The sequence below is a fragment of the Sinocyclocheilus anshuiensis genome, unplaced genomic scaffold (genome assembly GCF_001515605.1).
Source record: "Sinocyclocheilus anshuiensis isolate Anshui unplaced genomic scaffold, SAMN03320099.WGS_v1.1 scaffold12, whole genome shotgun sequence".
Lineage (NCBI taxonomy): Eukaryota > Metazoa > Chordata > Actinopteri > Cypriniformes > Cyprinidae > Sinocyclocheilus > Sinocyclocheilus anshuiensis.
This window is the reverse complement of record NW_015555713.1, coordinates 657,488-670,975: the sequence shown is the minus strand read 5'-3', so window position 1 is coordinate 670,975 and position 13,488 is coordinate 657,488. Positions and strand designations below refer to the sequence as shown.

At 37.2% G+C, this 13,488-nt stretch overlaps 2 protein-coding genes across 2 annotated transcripts in view; both read left to right on the top strand.

Moving 5' to 3' along the window:
• LOC107672121 (importin subunit alpha-1-like) overlaps positions 1 to 785 on the top strand; it is a 3,295-nt gene extending 2,510 nt beyond the window's left edge. Inside the window, exons 9-10 of the mRNA XM_016465204.1 lie at positions 106 to 255; positions 545 to 785. Coding sequence (XP_016320690.1) covers positions 106 to 255; positions 545 to 634 — 240 coding nt within the window. The 3' untranslated portion in view covers positions 635 to 785. The remainder of the gene's footprint in view (positions 1 to 105; positions 256 to 544) is intronic.
• A 656-nt stretch (positions 786 to 1,441) lies between these two features.
• LOC107672120 (E3 ubiquitin-protein ligase SMURF2-like) overlaps positions 1,442 to 13,488 on the top strand; it is a 57,710-nt gene continuing 45,663 nt past the window's right edge. Inside the window, exon 1 of the mRNA XM_016465203.1 lies at positions 1,442 to 1,938. Coding sequence (XP_016320689.1) covers positions 1,887 to 1,938 — 52 coding nt within the window. The 5' untranslated portion in view covers positions 1,442 to 1,886. The remainder of the gene's footprint in view (positions 1,939 to 13,488) is intronic.

Below are 13,488 nucleotides of genomic sequence, written 5' to 3'. Positions count from 1 at the left end.
TTCCTTTTTTTTTTTTTTTTTTTCCCCCCCCTGATAAAGTTTCCCTTGGATGTACATGACAGTAGATCCATAACTTTAAATATGGGATTTTATTTTTCATTTTAGGCTGGTGAAAAGATTGGTGAGGTCGAAAAGCTGGCCCTGATGATTGAGGAATGTGGTGGCCTGGACAAAATAGAAGCTTTGCAGTCCCACGAAAATGAAATGGTCTACAAGGCCTCCCTCAACCTCATTGAAAAGTACTTCTCTGGAGAGGTCGGTTGAACGTTAAATGTATAGTCATGCATTATCAGAAACTCTTCATTAGCCAAGTGCAAAGAATGTGACAAACACAAAAATCTCTCAAACACATCTGTGGACAATATACCATGCATTGTATAGGTTTTAGCAATTTGCATGTTAATTGACTCCGTTATATTTGTCAAAACAAGTCTCTCAGCTTCTCGAAAGTGGTTTGACTAGCTGTCCTTGTGCATTCTTTGTTTCTTATACTTCTTAGAAAGCCCGCTTTTCCTAAATTGCTGCTTTTATTTCTGTTTTTCAGGAGGAAGAGGACGAATGCGTTGCCCCCGAAGCGACAACCGACGGCTATGCGTTCCAAATCAATGAAAACCCAAGCACTTTCAACTTCTAAATATCTAAACTGTGGTATTTTTGTATGATTGTTCTGAACATTTCTGCCAACTGCTTGTCTTGTTCATGTTTGTCTTTGTGAGGACCTCATGTTCTGACTTGTACATACAAATGTTTCAATTTTATTTGTTGTAAATAAAAATGGAAAAGAACAAGTGGTTTTTCATTTGTGTGTATCTTCGTTATCCAAGACTTTAAGTCTAAATAAAGTGGGAAAAATTAGTAGCCATATACAGGTGCATCTCAATAAATTAGAATTGGTGTTGGTGTGCTTGACTGGCCAGCAAACTCACCAGCCCTGAACCCCATAGAGAATCTATGGGGTATTGTCAAGAGGAAAATGAGAAACAAGAGACCAAAAAATGCAGATGAGCTGAAGGCCACTGTCGAAGAAACATGGGCTTCCACATACCACCTCAGCAGTGCCACAAACTGATCACCTCCATGCCACGCCGAATTGAGGCAGTAATTAAAGCAAAAGGAGCCCCTACCAAGTATTGAGTACATGTACAGTAAATGAACATACTTTCCAGAAGGCCAACAATTCACTAAAAATGTTTTTTTTTATTGGTCTTATGAAGTATTCTAATTTGTTGAGATAGTGAATTGGTGGGTTTTTGTTAAATGTGAGCCAAAATCATCACAATTAAAAGAACCAAAGACTTAAACTACTTCAGTCTGTGTGCATTGAATTTATTTAATACACGAGTTTCACAATTTGAGTTGAATTACTGAAATAAATGAACTTTTCCACGACATTCTAATTTATGGAGATGCACCTGTATATAAAGATAAAGTGAGGATCACAGTGCTATGAATAAGAAGTGGGTGTGAAGTCACTGTTTGGGCGGTTTTAGTGGCTCAGCAGATGCCAGACACCTTACAAACCACATTTCCTCAATTCAGTCGCCTGTAGCGATACTACTTTTCCCTCGAGGTCTCCTTGCAATGGCAGCAGAACCCGAGCGCGGCTCGTTCGTGGAAAATGCGAAGAGCTTCAGGAGGTCTTTGTAAGCGGATCTTTTGAGGGCACGTCGTGGATTTGGTAGAAATACGAGGAGCGCGTTAAAAGCCGCGGCGCGGGTGTATGTATGCATGTAGACATGGCAGGGCTGTGCACATCCGGGCCACAGGACCGTGACTCCATTATTTTCTGTTCACTGTGTAACTGGCGCTGAGGGCAACCAGAGAGCAACTCTACAGCACGTTCAACTCGTTTTCTGTTATAATCAGCCGGGATAAGGGTCAAGGACATGTCTAATCAAGGAGTTAGAAGAAATGGACCCGTTAAGTTGCGTTTAACAGGTAAGGAATTTGCGACATCGTAGAGTTTCATCTGAAGCTGGCTAGCAGCTATTGCTGTAAGTCAACGCGGTTTTCAATCTTTACATGTGGGCTTCTGTTTAGTAGGACTCTAATGGGTTTAATATTCAGATAATACATGTTTGTTTTTGCTTTATGGCGTATGTACGACCGAGCTGCAGCGTTGCGTTCTTTAGCAGACTGGCCAACGTCAAAATGGAGCGCGAACGCAACAAGTTAATTTCTTTTGCGTTCATTGTTTAAATTGGTTGCCAGGTTTGTTAACGTGCTTATTAAAGCGAATACACTCAGCTACAGACTCGTTGATCTAGGGATCTTTAAGATTAGCCATTGGCGCTGCGAACAATATGGCTTATTGACATAAATTCGGTGTAACGTTAGTAATTTACCAAACGTGCAAATTAGGGATGTAACGGTATGAAAATTTCTTATCACGATTATAGTGACCAAAAGTTATCACGGTTATCAGTATTATCACGGTATTGTTCAAATGTGCTGGAGATGTTCAAAAAGTACCAACACATAAATCACTTCAAGTTTTATATTTAAAAATCAACAAACAAAAAATAAAATGAATTTTTGTTTGCATAATCACTAAAACAATATTACCAAGGATGTTCGGATTTTAAATGACAACTTGACTGGCAACAGTTTAATAGCATGTTCAAATATCTAATGTAAATGTTCAAATAAAGCTTTGAAAACGTTTCGATAAAACGGTAAACATCACATTTCAGCCTTTAAATAAAGAAAAGAGTTAAGTCAAAATGATAATTGATTAATAAATGATTATATGTATTTTATCTGCTCCATAAATAATTCTAGATACCTTATCTGAATTGTTTAAATGTGTAGAATCCACATAAGCTTGTTTTTCATCAACCGGTCAAAATTAACAGCAGGGCATGCAAATTCGGTTCGGTTTTGGCCAGACAGAAACTGCACACAGGCTGAATTAGGGCTGCACGATAAATAGCATGCGATATTTAACGTGCATCTTGTCAGTAAAGACGGTTCTGTAATCAGCGGTAAATCTCCATCACCTGCGGGCTTTCACATTGAGCAGCATTAACTACACAGAGCCGTTGTTCACTGACGAGTTGCGCAAAACCACGTTCATATTCGCGCGATTTTTTTGCGCAGCTCGTCAGTGAACAACGGCTCTGTGTAGTTAATAGGCTGAATGTATATATAAGTCTCTGTAAATCCACTCTCTGACAGCAGGTGGCGCTTATGGAAAAGCTGAATTACAGCTGTTTCCCGTAACCTCCGTGGACAAAGCAGTATTGCGATTAAGAACACTTCCTTTAGGTATTACTTGGAGCGAAAATGAAAACAAAATGCCATCGAATCGTTTCTGAAGACTTCAGAACCTTCAGAGGTACATTCATATAATTAATTAATATATTCATTTGTATAATTCCCTTAGCACTCTTTTAAAACCTCACAGCTTTTCCGCCCTATTTTCACTCAAAACGAAACTACTCTGCGTGCTGTGCGCATGTGAGACTGTTACTGAAAACTGTGCTTTATGCTGGACAGTATTTATTTATCGTGAGTTGTTCAAATCGCGGTAATCTAATATGATTTTAATGATAATTAAAATATGAAACGGTAATACTAACCGTCGGGAATTTTATCATGATTTATCGTCAAACCGGTAATCCTTACATCCCTAGTGCAAATTTAATGCGCAATGTTACTTTTTATGCAGTCATTTGCGCCAAAATGTGGGTTTAATGTGGGTGTTGTGTTAATCACATTAATGCTAGACTGCAAGTGTTTAATCTCAACATTGTATTTGAAATGTTTGTACCATGTGGCTCTGTAAACTATTACACTAATTAGCCTACTAGTTAGTGGGGATTAACCAAATATAGTCGTGTTTTTGAAGATGAAGAGTGCGATAGAACTCGTTATAGATTTACTCGCACAAAAAATGCCAATGGACTGCACTGTTAAAAATAACTTGGTGTTAGTAACGTTATATTGACCAACATTTGGTTTGACCGATATTTTGTTTGAGCATCGATACTATCTTTATCGGTTTCTTAATCTAGCGCTACTGATAAACGTTTTTTTTTCTGCACTTTTGTCCCAGTTATTGTTGGCATTTGTTTACAAATTGCAGTTGTTTACAATTTTTTATTTATTAAAATATCCATACTGTATATTAGGGCTGTGCGATATTGAAGAAAAATGCGATATGCGATAACTCATTAAATAATGCGATATTCGATATGCGATACGATAATGCTTAAAGTGCCACATGCTCAGATGAAACAGTTTTACTCAGCTGTTGCTGAGTCAGTTCTGTGAACTTCTATAACTATCTTGTGTCATATATATATGGTTATTTGTATGCATGTATGTACCAAGAGTTCCTGTAAAACCACAACAAATTCCTTGTGTTTGCGCACACTTAAGTGGTGAATAAAGCTCATTCTGATTCTGATTCTAATAAGAAAGCACCCCTACAACAACTTCTGAAAGTGAATGGTATGTGTTTTACTCAAGCATTACATAAAATGTCATTTTAACATTAGTGTAGGATAGGAACTGAATAATAAAAAGGAAAAATAAAACACTGCGTAGTATTTACTCTTTGAATTCAATATGCACTGATTCTTATTTTAGCTACAAAAGTTACTTGGGTAAGAGCAGTGAGTGATTTTCTCTGTCTTTTGTTCATGGCCCCAAATATTGCAAGCTGTAGCGATATGCATATTGCGATATGTACATTTGCGTTATTTCGATAATTTCGTTCTTTGTTGTCAAAGTAGTAAAATAATAAAAAATGGTTCTACATGTGTATTATTTTGAACTTAAATCTTTGAATTTGGTATTGTCTGGCTTACAAAAAAACAATGTCACACTGTAATTTGTAGGGCTGGGCAAAAAAAATTGATTTTTCGATATATCGTTTTTTAAAATGTGGTCGATTCAATATCGATTCTCGAAGGCCACGAATCGATTTTTTTTTCAATATTTATTTCCACAAACATTGAACATAAGATTTACGTTAATCTTATTACTAGTCTAATCCACTAGATGTCACCCCCTTATTTGCCTTGCGCGATGTTACAACGGAGAGTCCGTCATTCATTCATTGCTTAAAATGGCGGATTGAGGTGCGTTCCCGACGTCAACACCACCTTCCAGTCAAATATAGGATTTGTATTAAATCTATATTCATTCATATAGTCAAATCGAATCGAGAATTGAAATCAAACATCGAATCGAAATCGAATATTGAATCAAAAATCGAAATCGAATCGAATTGAGAGCGTGAAAATCGAAATCGAATCGAATTGGAACATCTGAATCGATACCCAGCCCTAGTAATTTGTGAGTACTATGAATCTTCACAATGTTAGCATCTGTACCCGTGAAGTACAGGTGTCACTTTAGAAAATGTAATTATTAAAGATGTTTAAATGTTTTAACAACCAATATGCAAGTGTTTTTATGATTAAATGTACAATAATTTCATTTTAATTATTATTTCATTGCTATTTTGTTAAACTAATAAATAGCTTAATCATTTGAGTGCAAAAATAAAGGCATAGCAGGGCTCGCTGTGCCCGATGGGGCCAGTGTAAAAGACGCTCGGGACAGTAGATGGATTTGTCACTGGCCTGATTGAGCACTGCTGTGTCCTCACAAAAGTTTATCATTTGCACGTGTTTTTAAAGCTTTGCCAATTTAAACATTCAGTCGATTTAAAAGCATTAGAAGACATGAAAAGCACACAAAGCGCAAGGCATTATACACCTATAGAATAAAAAAAGATTAATCCTTATATTTATACAGTGAAGAATATGCAATGTTATTTTACGTTTAAGTATTTAATTTCTGTACTTGAACACCTACAAATCTAAAAATCTAAAGCAATTGTTTTTTTTTAATTTATTTGTGCTTTTGCTTGTAATTTGTTCTTATTTACCGACTGTTCACTTGTCTTTAATAATGTTTGAACTTTATATTTGTTAGGCTAGTTTTTGTTGTGGTATTGAAATTGGAATAGAGAATTGTACAATTTAACTGGTATCTAAAATGTTGGTGTCATATAAGCTTATTTATTAGAGTACAAGGAAACGTGGGTCAAAAACAATGATAACAACAACTATTAATGTGTGTGCGGCAGGCAGGTCAGGGCAGGGCCAGTAAAAAATTGAACCACTGGCCCGATCGGGACAGTAGAAAAAATCCTTAGCCTTGAGCCCTGCATAGTATGCATTATGAATATTATATTAATAATCACCAATATTTTTTCAAGTTTATTTGGCCTGTGAGTATTAAATGCTACTCATTTCTTACTTCAGAATGAATGGCTGTTGCATAAAAGATTAGTCATTTATGCAAACAATAAGTAAGTTGCGTTTCCTATGAGCACTGCGGTTTCCTGTTGAACTCTTAGTTGTGTTGTTGGGTGATGTTCTTTAAAGACCCACCAAATGGCACTGAGACCCGATGTTGAAGAACCAAAGATGTGAATATCGATGAAAATGATTGGTCAACCCAATGATCAGTATGGCTCTATGAAAGTTTCTGTTGGTGACCTCAGGGAATGCTTTCCACAATGAAGCATACCGTGCAGTGAAATCAACCTCCAAGTATGCAGCAGGATGTTGTAGTATTCATCATGACCCAGCAGTGCGGTTGTGGGAGGAAGCAGCAGTCTGTGAGACGGGGAGATTCATCTGTGGGGCTCTGGAGATGTCTGGCTCTCGCATGTAGAAAGAGCTCATTTTCCTCCCTGGTTGCTGTTGCACCCTCAAATGAGCTATTTTCACTGCGCCGTGGGTTGGAATGAGGATAAAACTTTTACAATGACTGACCTGCTGTCATCTCACAGCTTCCCACCGGCTCCCAGTGCTACAATATATAAGAGATTAACCTAGTTGCACCACAGTGGAACTCATTTTTCTGGAATCAAGACGTCCTGATTGGTTGAAAGCATTTTAATGTCTCTCTGATGGTTTTTAGTATTAAAACATTTTCACAATGGCTGTTGTACATGTACACTGAAATTTGGTGTAGAAACCGTTTTCACTTGAAAATTGCTATTACGTTTCACAAGCAGTTACAATGACACTGCAAGTAACACACTGAATAAAACATGATTTTGAAATAGAAAAACTGAACATTAATTTTTTTGTAAAACGTACTCCAATAACAACTTCAGATAACCATAACCAGATAACTGATGAAAAAAATCAGCGTAATGTAGTCCACTTCCTAGTGATCTTACACCCTTTATTACTTTATTACAATTTTGTCATTATGCTTTATTAAAAGGATTGTTGACCCAGAAATCAAACTTCATTTATTCACCCTCACATCTTTCCAAACCTGTATGACTTTTTTTCTTCTGCAGAGCACAAAACGAGAATGTCAAGCTCCAAAAACACAAGAAAATCCCCATAATGCACCATAAAAATAACTTGTGTGTTGTATTTCAAGTCTTCTGAAGCTATACAATGGCCATTCCGTTTGAATGGAAAAGAGCAGATTGCTATAAATATGTCCTTTTTTTGTTCCACTAAAGAAAGTCGTACAGGTTTTGAAAGACACAAAGGGTGAGTAAATGATGACAGAATTTTAATGGTTGGGGTGAAGTAAATCTTTAAACAAATGCTTTGTTTAAACACTCAAGTACAGCTAAGCTAATTCTTTCTTGCTTACTGAATCGTGTTGGAAGGTGAAGAGGATCTCATGCTTTCTGAACCCGATGACAACATTTCTGCTGTAATCCTCTAGGTCACTTTTATTTAGTTTGATGCAAACAGCTAAACAAACACGAGTGGACGTTGAGACAGAGGACAGCGACCATATTTGATGTGCCTCCAGGATCAGCTCTCCGGCAAATTCCAAGTCTTTCCACTCGTCGCAAGCAGCCAAATGAAATATTTAAACTTGCGCTGTATCTGATGGAATGAGGTAGAGAGGAGAGGACAATTAGAGCTGTAGTCTTATGTTTACTGCAGCAGACTACTGTTCAGCGTCTGTTTCTGATGGTTATAAGCTGATATGATGACTCGGGCATTTTGTGGTGGCGAGTGGCATCTGTGGAATGCGAATTCACTGAGGAAATCAAAAAGGCTCCCCTTACCCTTTAAAGAGATTTTTTGTGTGGATTGATACAGATTCATCATTGGTTTGATCTACTATGTTTTATTTTAGGTCTAGACTGCTTTTACTGCCACGTCCCTTTGGAGTAGCCTTGGGTTAAGTGTCTTGCTCCACGGTGGTAGACAGGATTGTAATCTCGGGATCTCTGCTTTAGTTCTTCAGTTGCATGTACTTGCTATTGCAACATTTGCATTTGCATAACTAGTTACTTGACATTTAGCTACTGACAATATGGGTGAATTTCACAAAGCCTGTTTGGATTAAGTCTAGGCTATATCAAATGAAAAAGGAATTTTCTTGTGCTTAAAGGAAACGAACCTTATTTTAGATCCTTAACTAATTTTAGCTATTGCTTTATCATTGCTATAATGTAAAATAAATGGAGGGGATGGATTGATCCTGAAATATTAGTAATTTTGATGTTTTTGGGTTATTAAATGTGGCAGTAGTGGTATTGATATCTGTGGTTTGTGCTTAATGGTACTTGGTATCAGGTCAAAAGCAAAGTAAATAGCATCACCCATCTCTAAAAAATATATATTTTCATTACTGCAGTACTTAAAGTTATTATTAAAATATATTATTGAAATTATCATACATCCTTAAGCAGTTTGTTTCGCTATTAATTTATTGTGATTTAAAAAATAATAGTATAATAGTTAGGATTTTTAATTAGAATCACCATTGACAATAATGGGCATTACACAAAAATTCTGCATGGCTGCATTGCAGTAACAAGATTTTGTGGGGAACATGTTTAATTGTCATGAAAATAATTTTAAAATGTAAAAATCACAAAGGTCTAATGAATAGGCTTAAAGGGTTAGTAAACCCAAAAATGAAAATTAGCCCATGAATTACTCGCCCTCAAGGCATCCTAGTTCAAAAGACGTGAAATAAAAAGCACCCTTCCATAAAAAAAGTGCCTCACACGGCTCCGGGGGGTGAACAAAGGCCTCCTGTAGCGAATTGATGCGTTTTTGTAAGAAAAATAACATTATTTAAAATGTAATAATCAATTTAATTTAGCTTGTGCTCACTGTTGTACACTGGAAGCAGTTCCGGGCGGATGATATATGAGGTCGGCGTTGCGCATGCGCCGCTCAGAAGTGACGAACGCGGAAGCGCAGGGGAGAGATCAAAACAAAACAACGGTCACGAATTAGAAGTACATAACAAGGATTTGTAAAGAAGAATGTCGGAGGATTTCGATACAAGCCAAGAGGAGACTTTGCTTCCTTTGCTCCTGTCAACAAACGTTGGTTTTCACAAGACTCACCGGCGCATGCGCAGCGCTGACCTCATACGTCATGCTCCCGGAGCTGCTTCCGTGTAGGACTGTTGGCGCAAGCTAGACTAAAGTGATTATTACGTTTTGAATATGGATATTTTAATTATGGATGGATGCGCTTTATTTCACTTCTTTTGGACTGATGAACTGCAACACCCGCTGACTGCCATTAAACAGCTTGGAAGATCAAAGACAATTTTTAATATAACTCCGATTGGATTCATCTGAAAGAAGGAAGTCATACGCCTAGGATGGCTTGAGGGTGAGAAAATAATGGGCTAATTTTCATTTTTGGGTGAACTATCCCTTTAATTTTCATTATGCAAAAATTATTTATTTATTTTTTGAAAAGTCTGACTACACTCGTCTTTTTAGTAGAACACATATAGAAGATGCAGTAGGAAAGAACTTTACAACAAAGATGAAAATTTGTCATCCACAGAGCTGAAGAATCCGTGTGTGGATTAATTCCCTAGAGTTATCCATTACTTCTGTCATACATTCGGTGTGCCTAGGTTCTGCCAGGGAAATGCCCTTCATCTCACTCTGAGAAGCATTGTCTTTCAGAGGTTTGTTGTGTGACTCACTGCATGGTTTGGCATCTCCTTGTCATTTCCCTCTCTGTTTCACTTTATGCCTCTGTTCAGTCGTATGTTACAATTCTAGTTGTCTGGGTGTGATTTAGCATCCTTGTATGGTTATTCTCAGACTTTATAAAAAGTCTATAGGAAGCCTAGAGTTTTTAGGTTAAAATGTTTTGTTTTTTATTTTTTATACACACTCCTTGTCATGTTGTGCATGTTATTCTAAAGCATTTGAACCAAAACATTTGGCTTCGTAATCTTTAATCAAAATGTAATACTTTGCTTCACCTCTGAAACGACTTTAATTGTTGGCAGACATCATCAAGCCCTCTTGTTTTTAGCGCCTCCCCAATCAAATCCTGCACAACATTTGTTTATCTCATGTTTCTCTCAGAAATACGTCATATTGCTGAAGTAAACTGGGTTACACTGACTGCAAGCATGCAATGTAATCTTAGCCCAACATGAAATTCTTATCTATAGCTGGGGTTCAAACATTGATATTAGTAAAGAAAACTCCAAGTAGAGTGTTTATTTGTTGGCATCAGACTGTTGTCCTTGTCTAATGTGATGTAATAGTTAATAGAATGCAACGCAACAAAATTCACTTCAGCCATGTGGGTCTCCAGATGAAACGGCTGGTAAAAACACCATGTTTAGCTGCATATGGCTGTCGACTCGGCTGCCAAATTTCCAAATTGCATTCTAGCGGAGAGTTTAAAGGGCAGGAGGGGAAAAAACCAACAAATCGAAAGCAGGCAAAAAGAAAGTGCAATAATTGCACGCCATTTGTAAACGTTTTCCTTCTCCAACTGCGAGCCCTCGAATGATTGAAATTGTTCCACCAATTAATAGACTGAGACTGGATTTCCTGTTGGTTCAGCTGCTCTGCTGCAAGGCATAGGCCGAGACGGTTGTGCTTACAAGCCATTGCATCTGTGACAGAAACGCAGACGCAGGCTGTTTAAATAAGAACCCGACTGCACTGACTGCTGCGCTGTGCAATAGTTCAGAGCAGGTGTCAAGATGTTAGAAGCGTTTAGGTGTGTTTTTCACGTTTCAGAGAAATAATGCTGTCTGTTTTCCTTTTATTTTTAAACCTTGATTGACCAGATTGGACTGGGGGAAATGTGATCCAGGATCAGGAACTGGCTTGTGGTCCGATGCCAGCTGAGACAAGTCTGCGTATGACTTCCACCGCATGTCTGGCTGAAAATGAAAACATTTGGCGAGACATTCCTCATTAGCACTCTTTAATTCTGTAGATCAGGAACAGCTTTCAAGACATTTCACACGGTTTTGTGGTCAGGGGGGAAGATTTTTAATGGTAAACATTTGTGTGTATAAAGCATATATCTGCGCATAGGTACTCCATTAAATGCACAGGGCCTGGATTTTATTTACATATAGACCTTAATTTCTTTACATTTTTCTTCTCTCTTTTTGGTGTCTCTCCCTGGCTGTTATTGTCAGTATTGTGGAGGAGAGCAGTCCAGCTTGTGGGGAAAGGCTTAAGTCACTTTATTGTCAATTCGATATATTCATAATATTATATTTTAGCTCTTCATTTTGTTTGTGCACATTATAGCTTGCATAGAAGTGGTAGAAACTTCTTTTAATTGAGCATTTTGCCAAATTCGGATGACACAACTGTCCTAGAGGAACCCAGTCCAATCCCGCTTTGAATTTTCTGAAAGTTGTTCATGGGAAAAAAATAAGTGTTTTGAAAGTATAAAAGAATTATATGCCATTTTAGGCTTAATTTTGCTTCAATTTTTGATTTTAGATACCTTCGTAAAGCTAAAGTTTGCCAGCCAAGTGTAGCAATGGTTTCTCTTTTTGTTGTTGATAAAGTAGTTTGATTAATATTCCTTTAATTTTCAATTTTGTTTGTATAAGTGTAAAAGCCTCTTGTGAATGAAATTAGTATTTTATGTGCTTCCTTTAATTTTACCTCATTATTGTTCATTAAAGCGGCAGGAATGTGATTCTGGACTTTAGTAGGTGAAGAAGAGCAGGTGTCCGGCCCTTGATCTAATACGAGTTTGGTCCGTTTGGGCCATGCCAACTAGTAAAAGCACACTTCATCCAATTGCCAAGAGTTGTGACCTCTGTCGGATCTGTTTCTCATCTTGTATTAAGACCTACAGATGTGTTGGGGTTCACATTAGTGATTTGTTAGATAATAATGACCTAATTTCCTATTTCAGCCTTTGGAGATTTCAATTAAAAATTCTATTGGATATTAAGGCTCATGATGATCCTGATGTTTTGTGAATATTTTGCCAGTTGTTTCCTTGAAGCACAGTGTAATTCCTTTTTTAGTGTAATTCTGGAGTGACATGTAGATTTAATCTAGACAGGTTTTGTGAGTTCCACCCATGTCGTCAGTAGCTAAATATCAAGTAACTAGTAATGCAAATGTTTTGTTTAGTTATGTTTTAAGCACAACCCTTAGTACACTTAGTTAGATTTGCACTTAAAACAAGAATAAAATGTATTTGCTAATGAAGTATAAAATATATTAATGTTTTTTGAAAGCAATATCTTATACAGGTTCTCAAGTCGGCTTATCTTGTTTTAAGATATTTTTACTTGAAAACAAGACAAATATACTGATGAAGAAAAATTTTCAGTTTAGTTTGTTGGGCGAGTCAACCATCTTTGTCCCATCCGTAATGTGGTTATTAGCCAATGCTGATAGTTCAAAATTGGCCGATATGATATTCTTCTTCTGGTCGGTCAATTGGATTCAGTGGATCTTTAAGAGCAGTGCTGTTTATTGTCGATGACACTGATGGATTGTTAGGAAAATTAACTCAGCTAAACTACATGCTGTTTATGGGTGATTCAGATGGGAAAGTACTGCTGTGTTGATCAGATAGAGGCGGTTAATGGTTTACAGTTGGAAAAGCATGCCAGGGTTGCTCTAGTGGGAATTAAAGTGATAAATGGCAATAGATTAAAACACACGTCTTAATTTGACCAACAGTAGATTTTATTAACCCTTCCCTACTGGAAGATCCAGCTTAAACTGCAATGAATTTTGTGTGTGTGTGTGTGAAACAAAGAAACTGCAAGTAATACATTGAATTAAATGTACAATTTTGAAAAAGTATATTCTTGTAAGACGTAGTACCCCAATAATCATTGTTTTATTTACAACTTTCGAAAAAAAAAAATTCACATTGTAGTTGCTTTCACAGAGCAGTTTTCTGGGACCTCTGACTAAGAGATTGACCTTTGGCATTGTATAGAAGGTGGTGGAAAATGGATTCCAGAACTACGATCCAGTCCAATAATGTCTTTGTGCCTCCTGTAGCACTTATGATAGCAGTATCTCGATTGGTCACAGAGTTCTCCGTTGATAAGCGCACATCTGGACTCAGATGTGAGCTCAGCCAAACAGGATGCCAAGAAACAACCCTAATGAATGAGATGCCAATCCAGTGAGTGAGAAAGTAAAACTAAATCTTTCCTTACTCATGAAAATAACGAAAGGGGGGTAACCGGAGAGTGCGA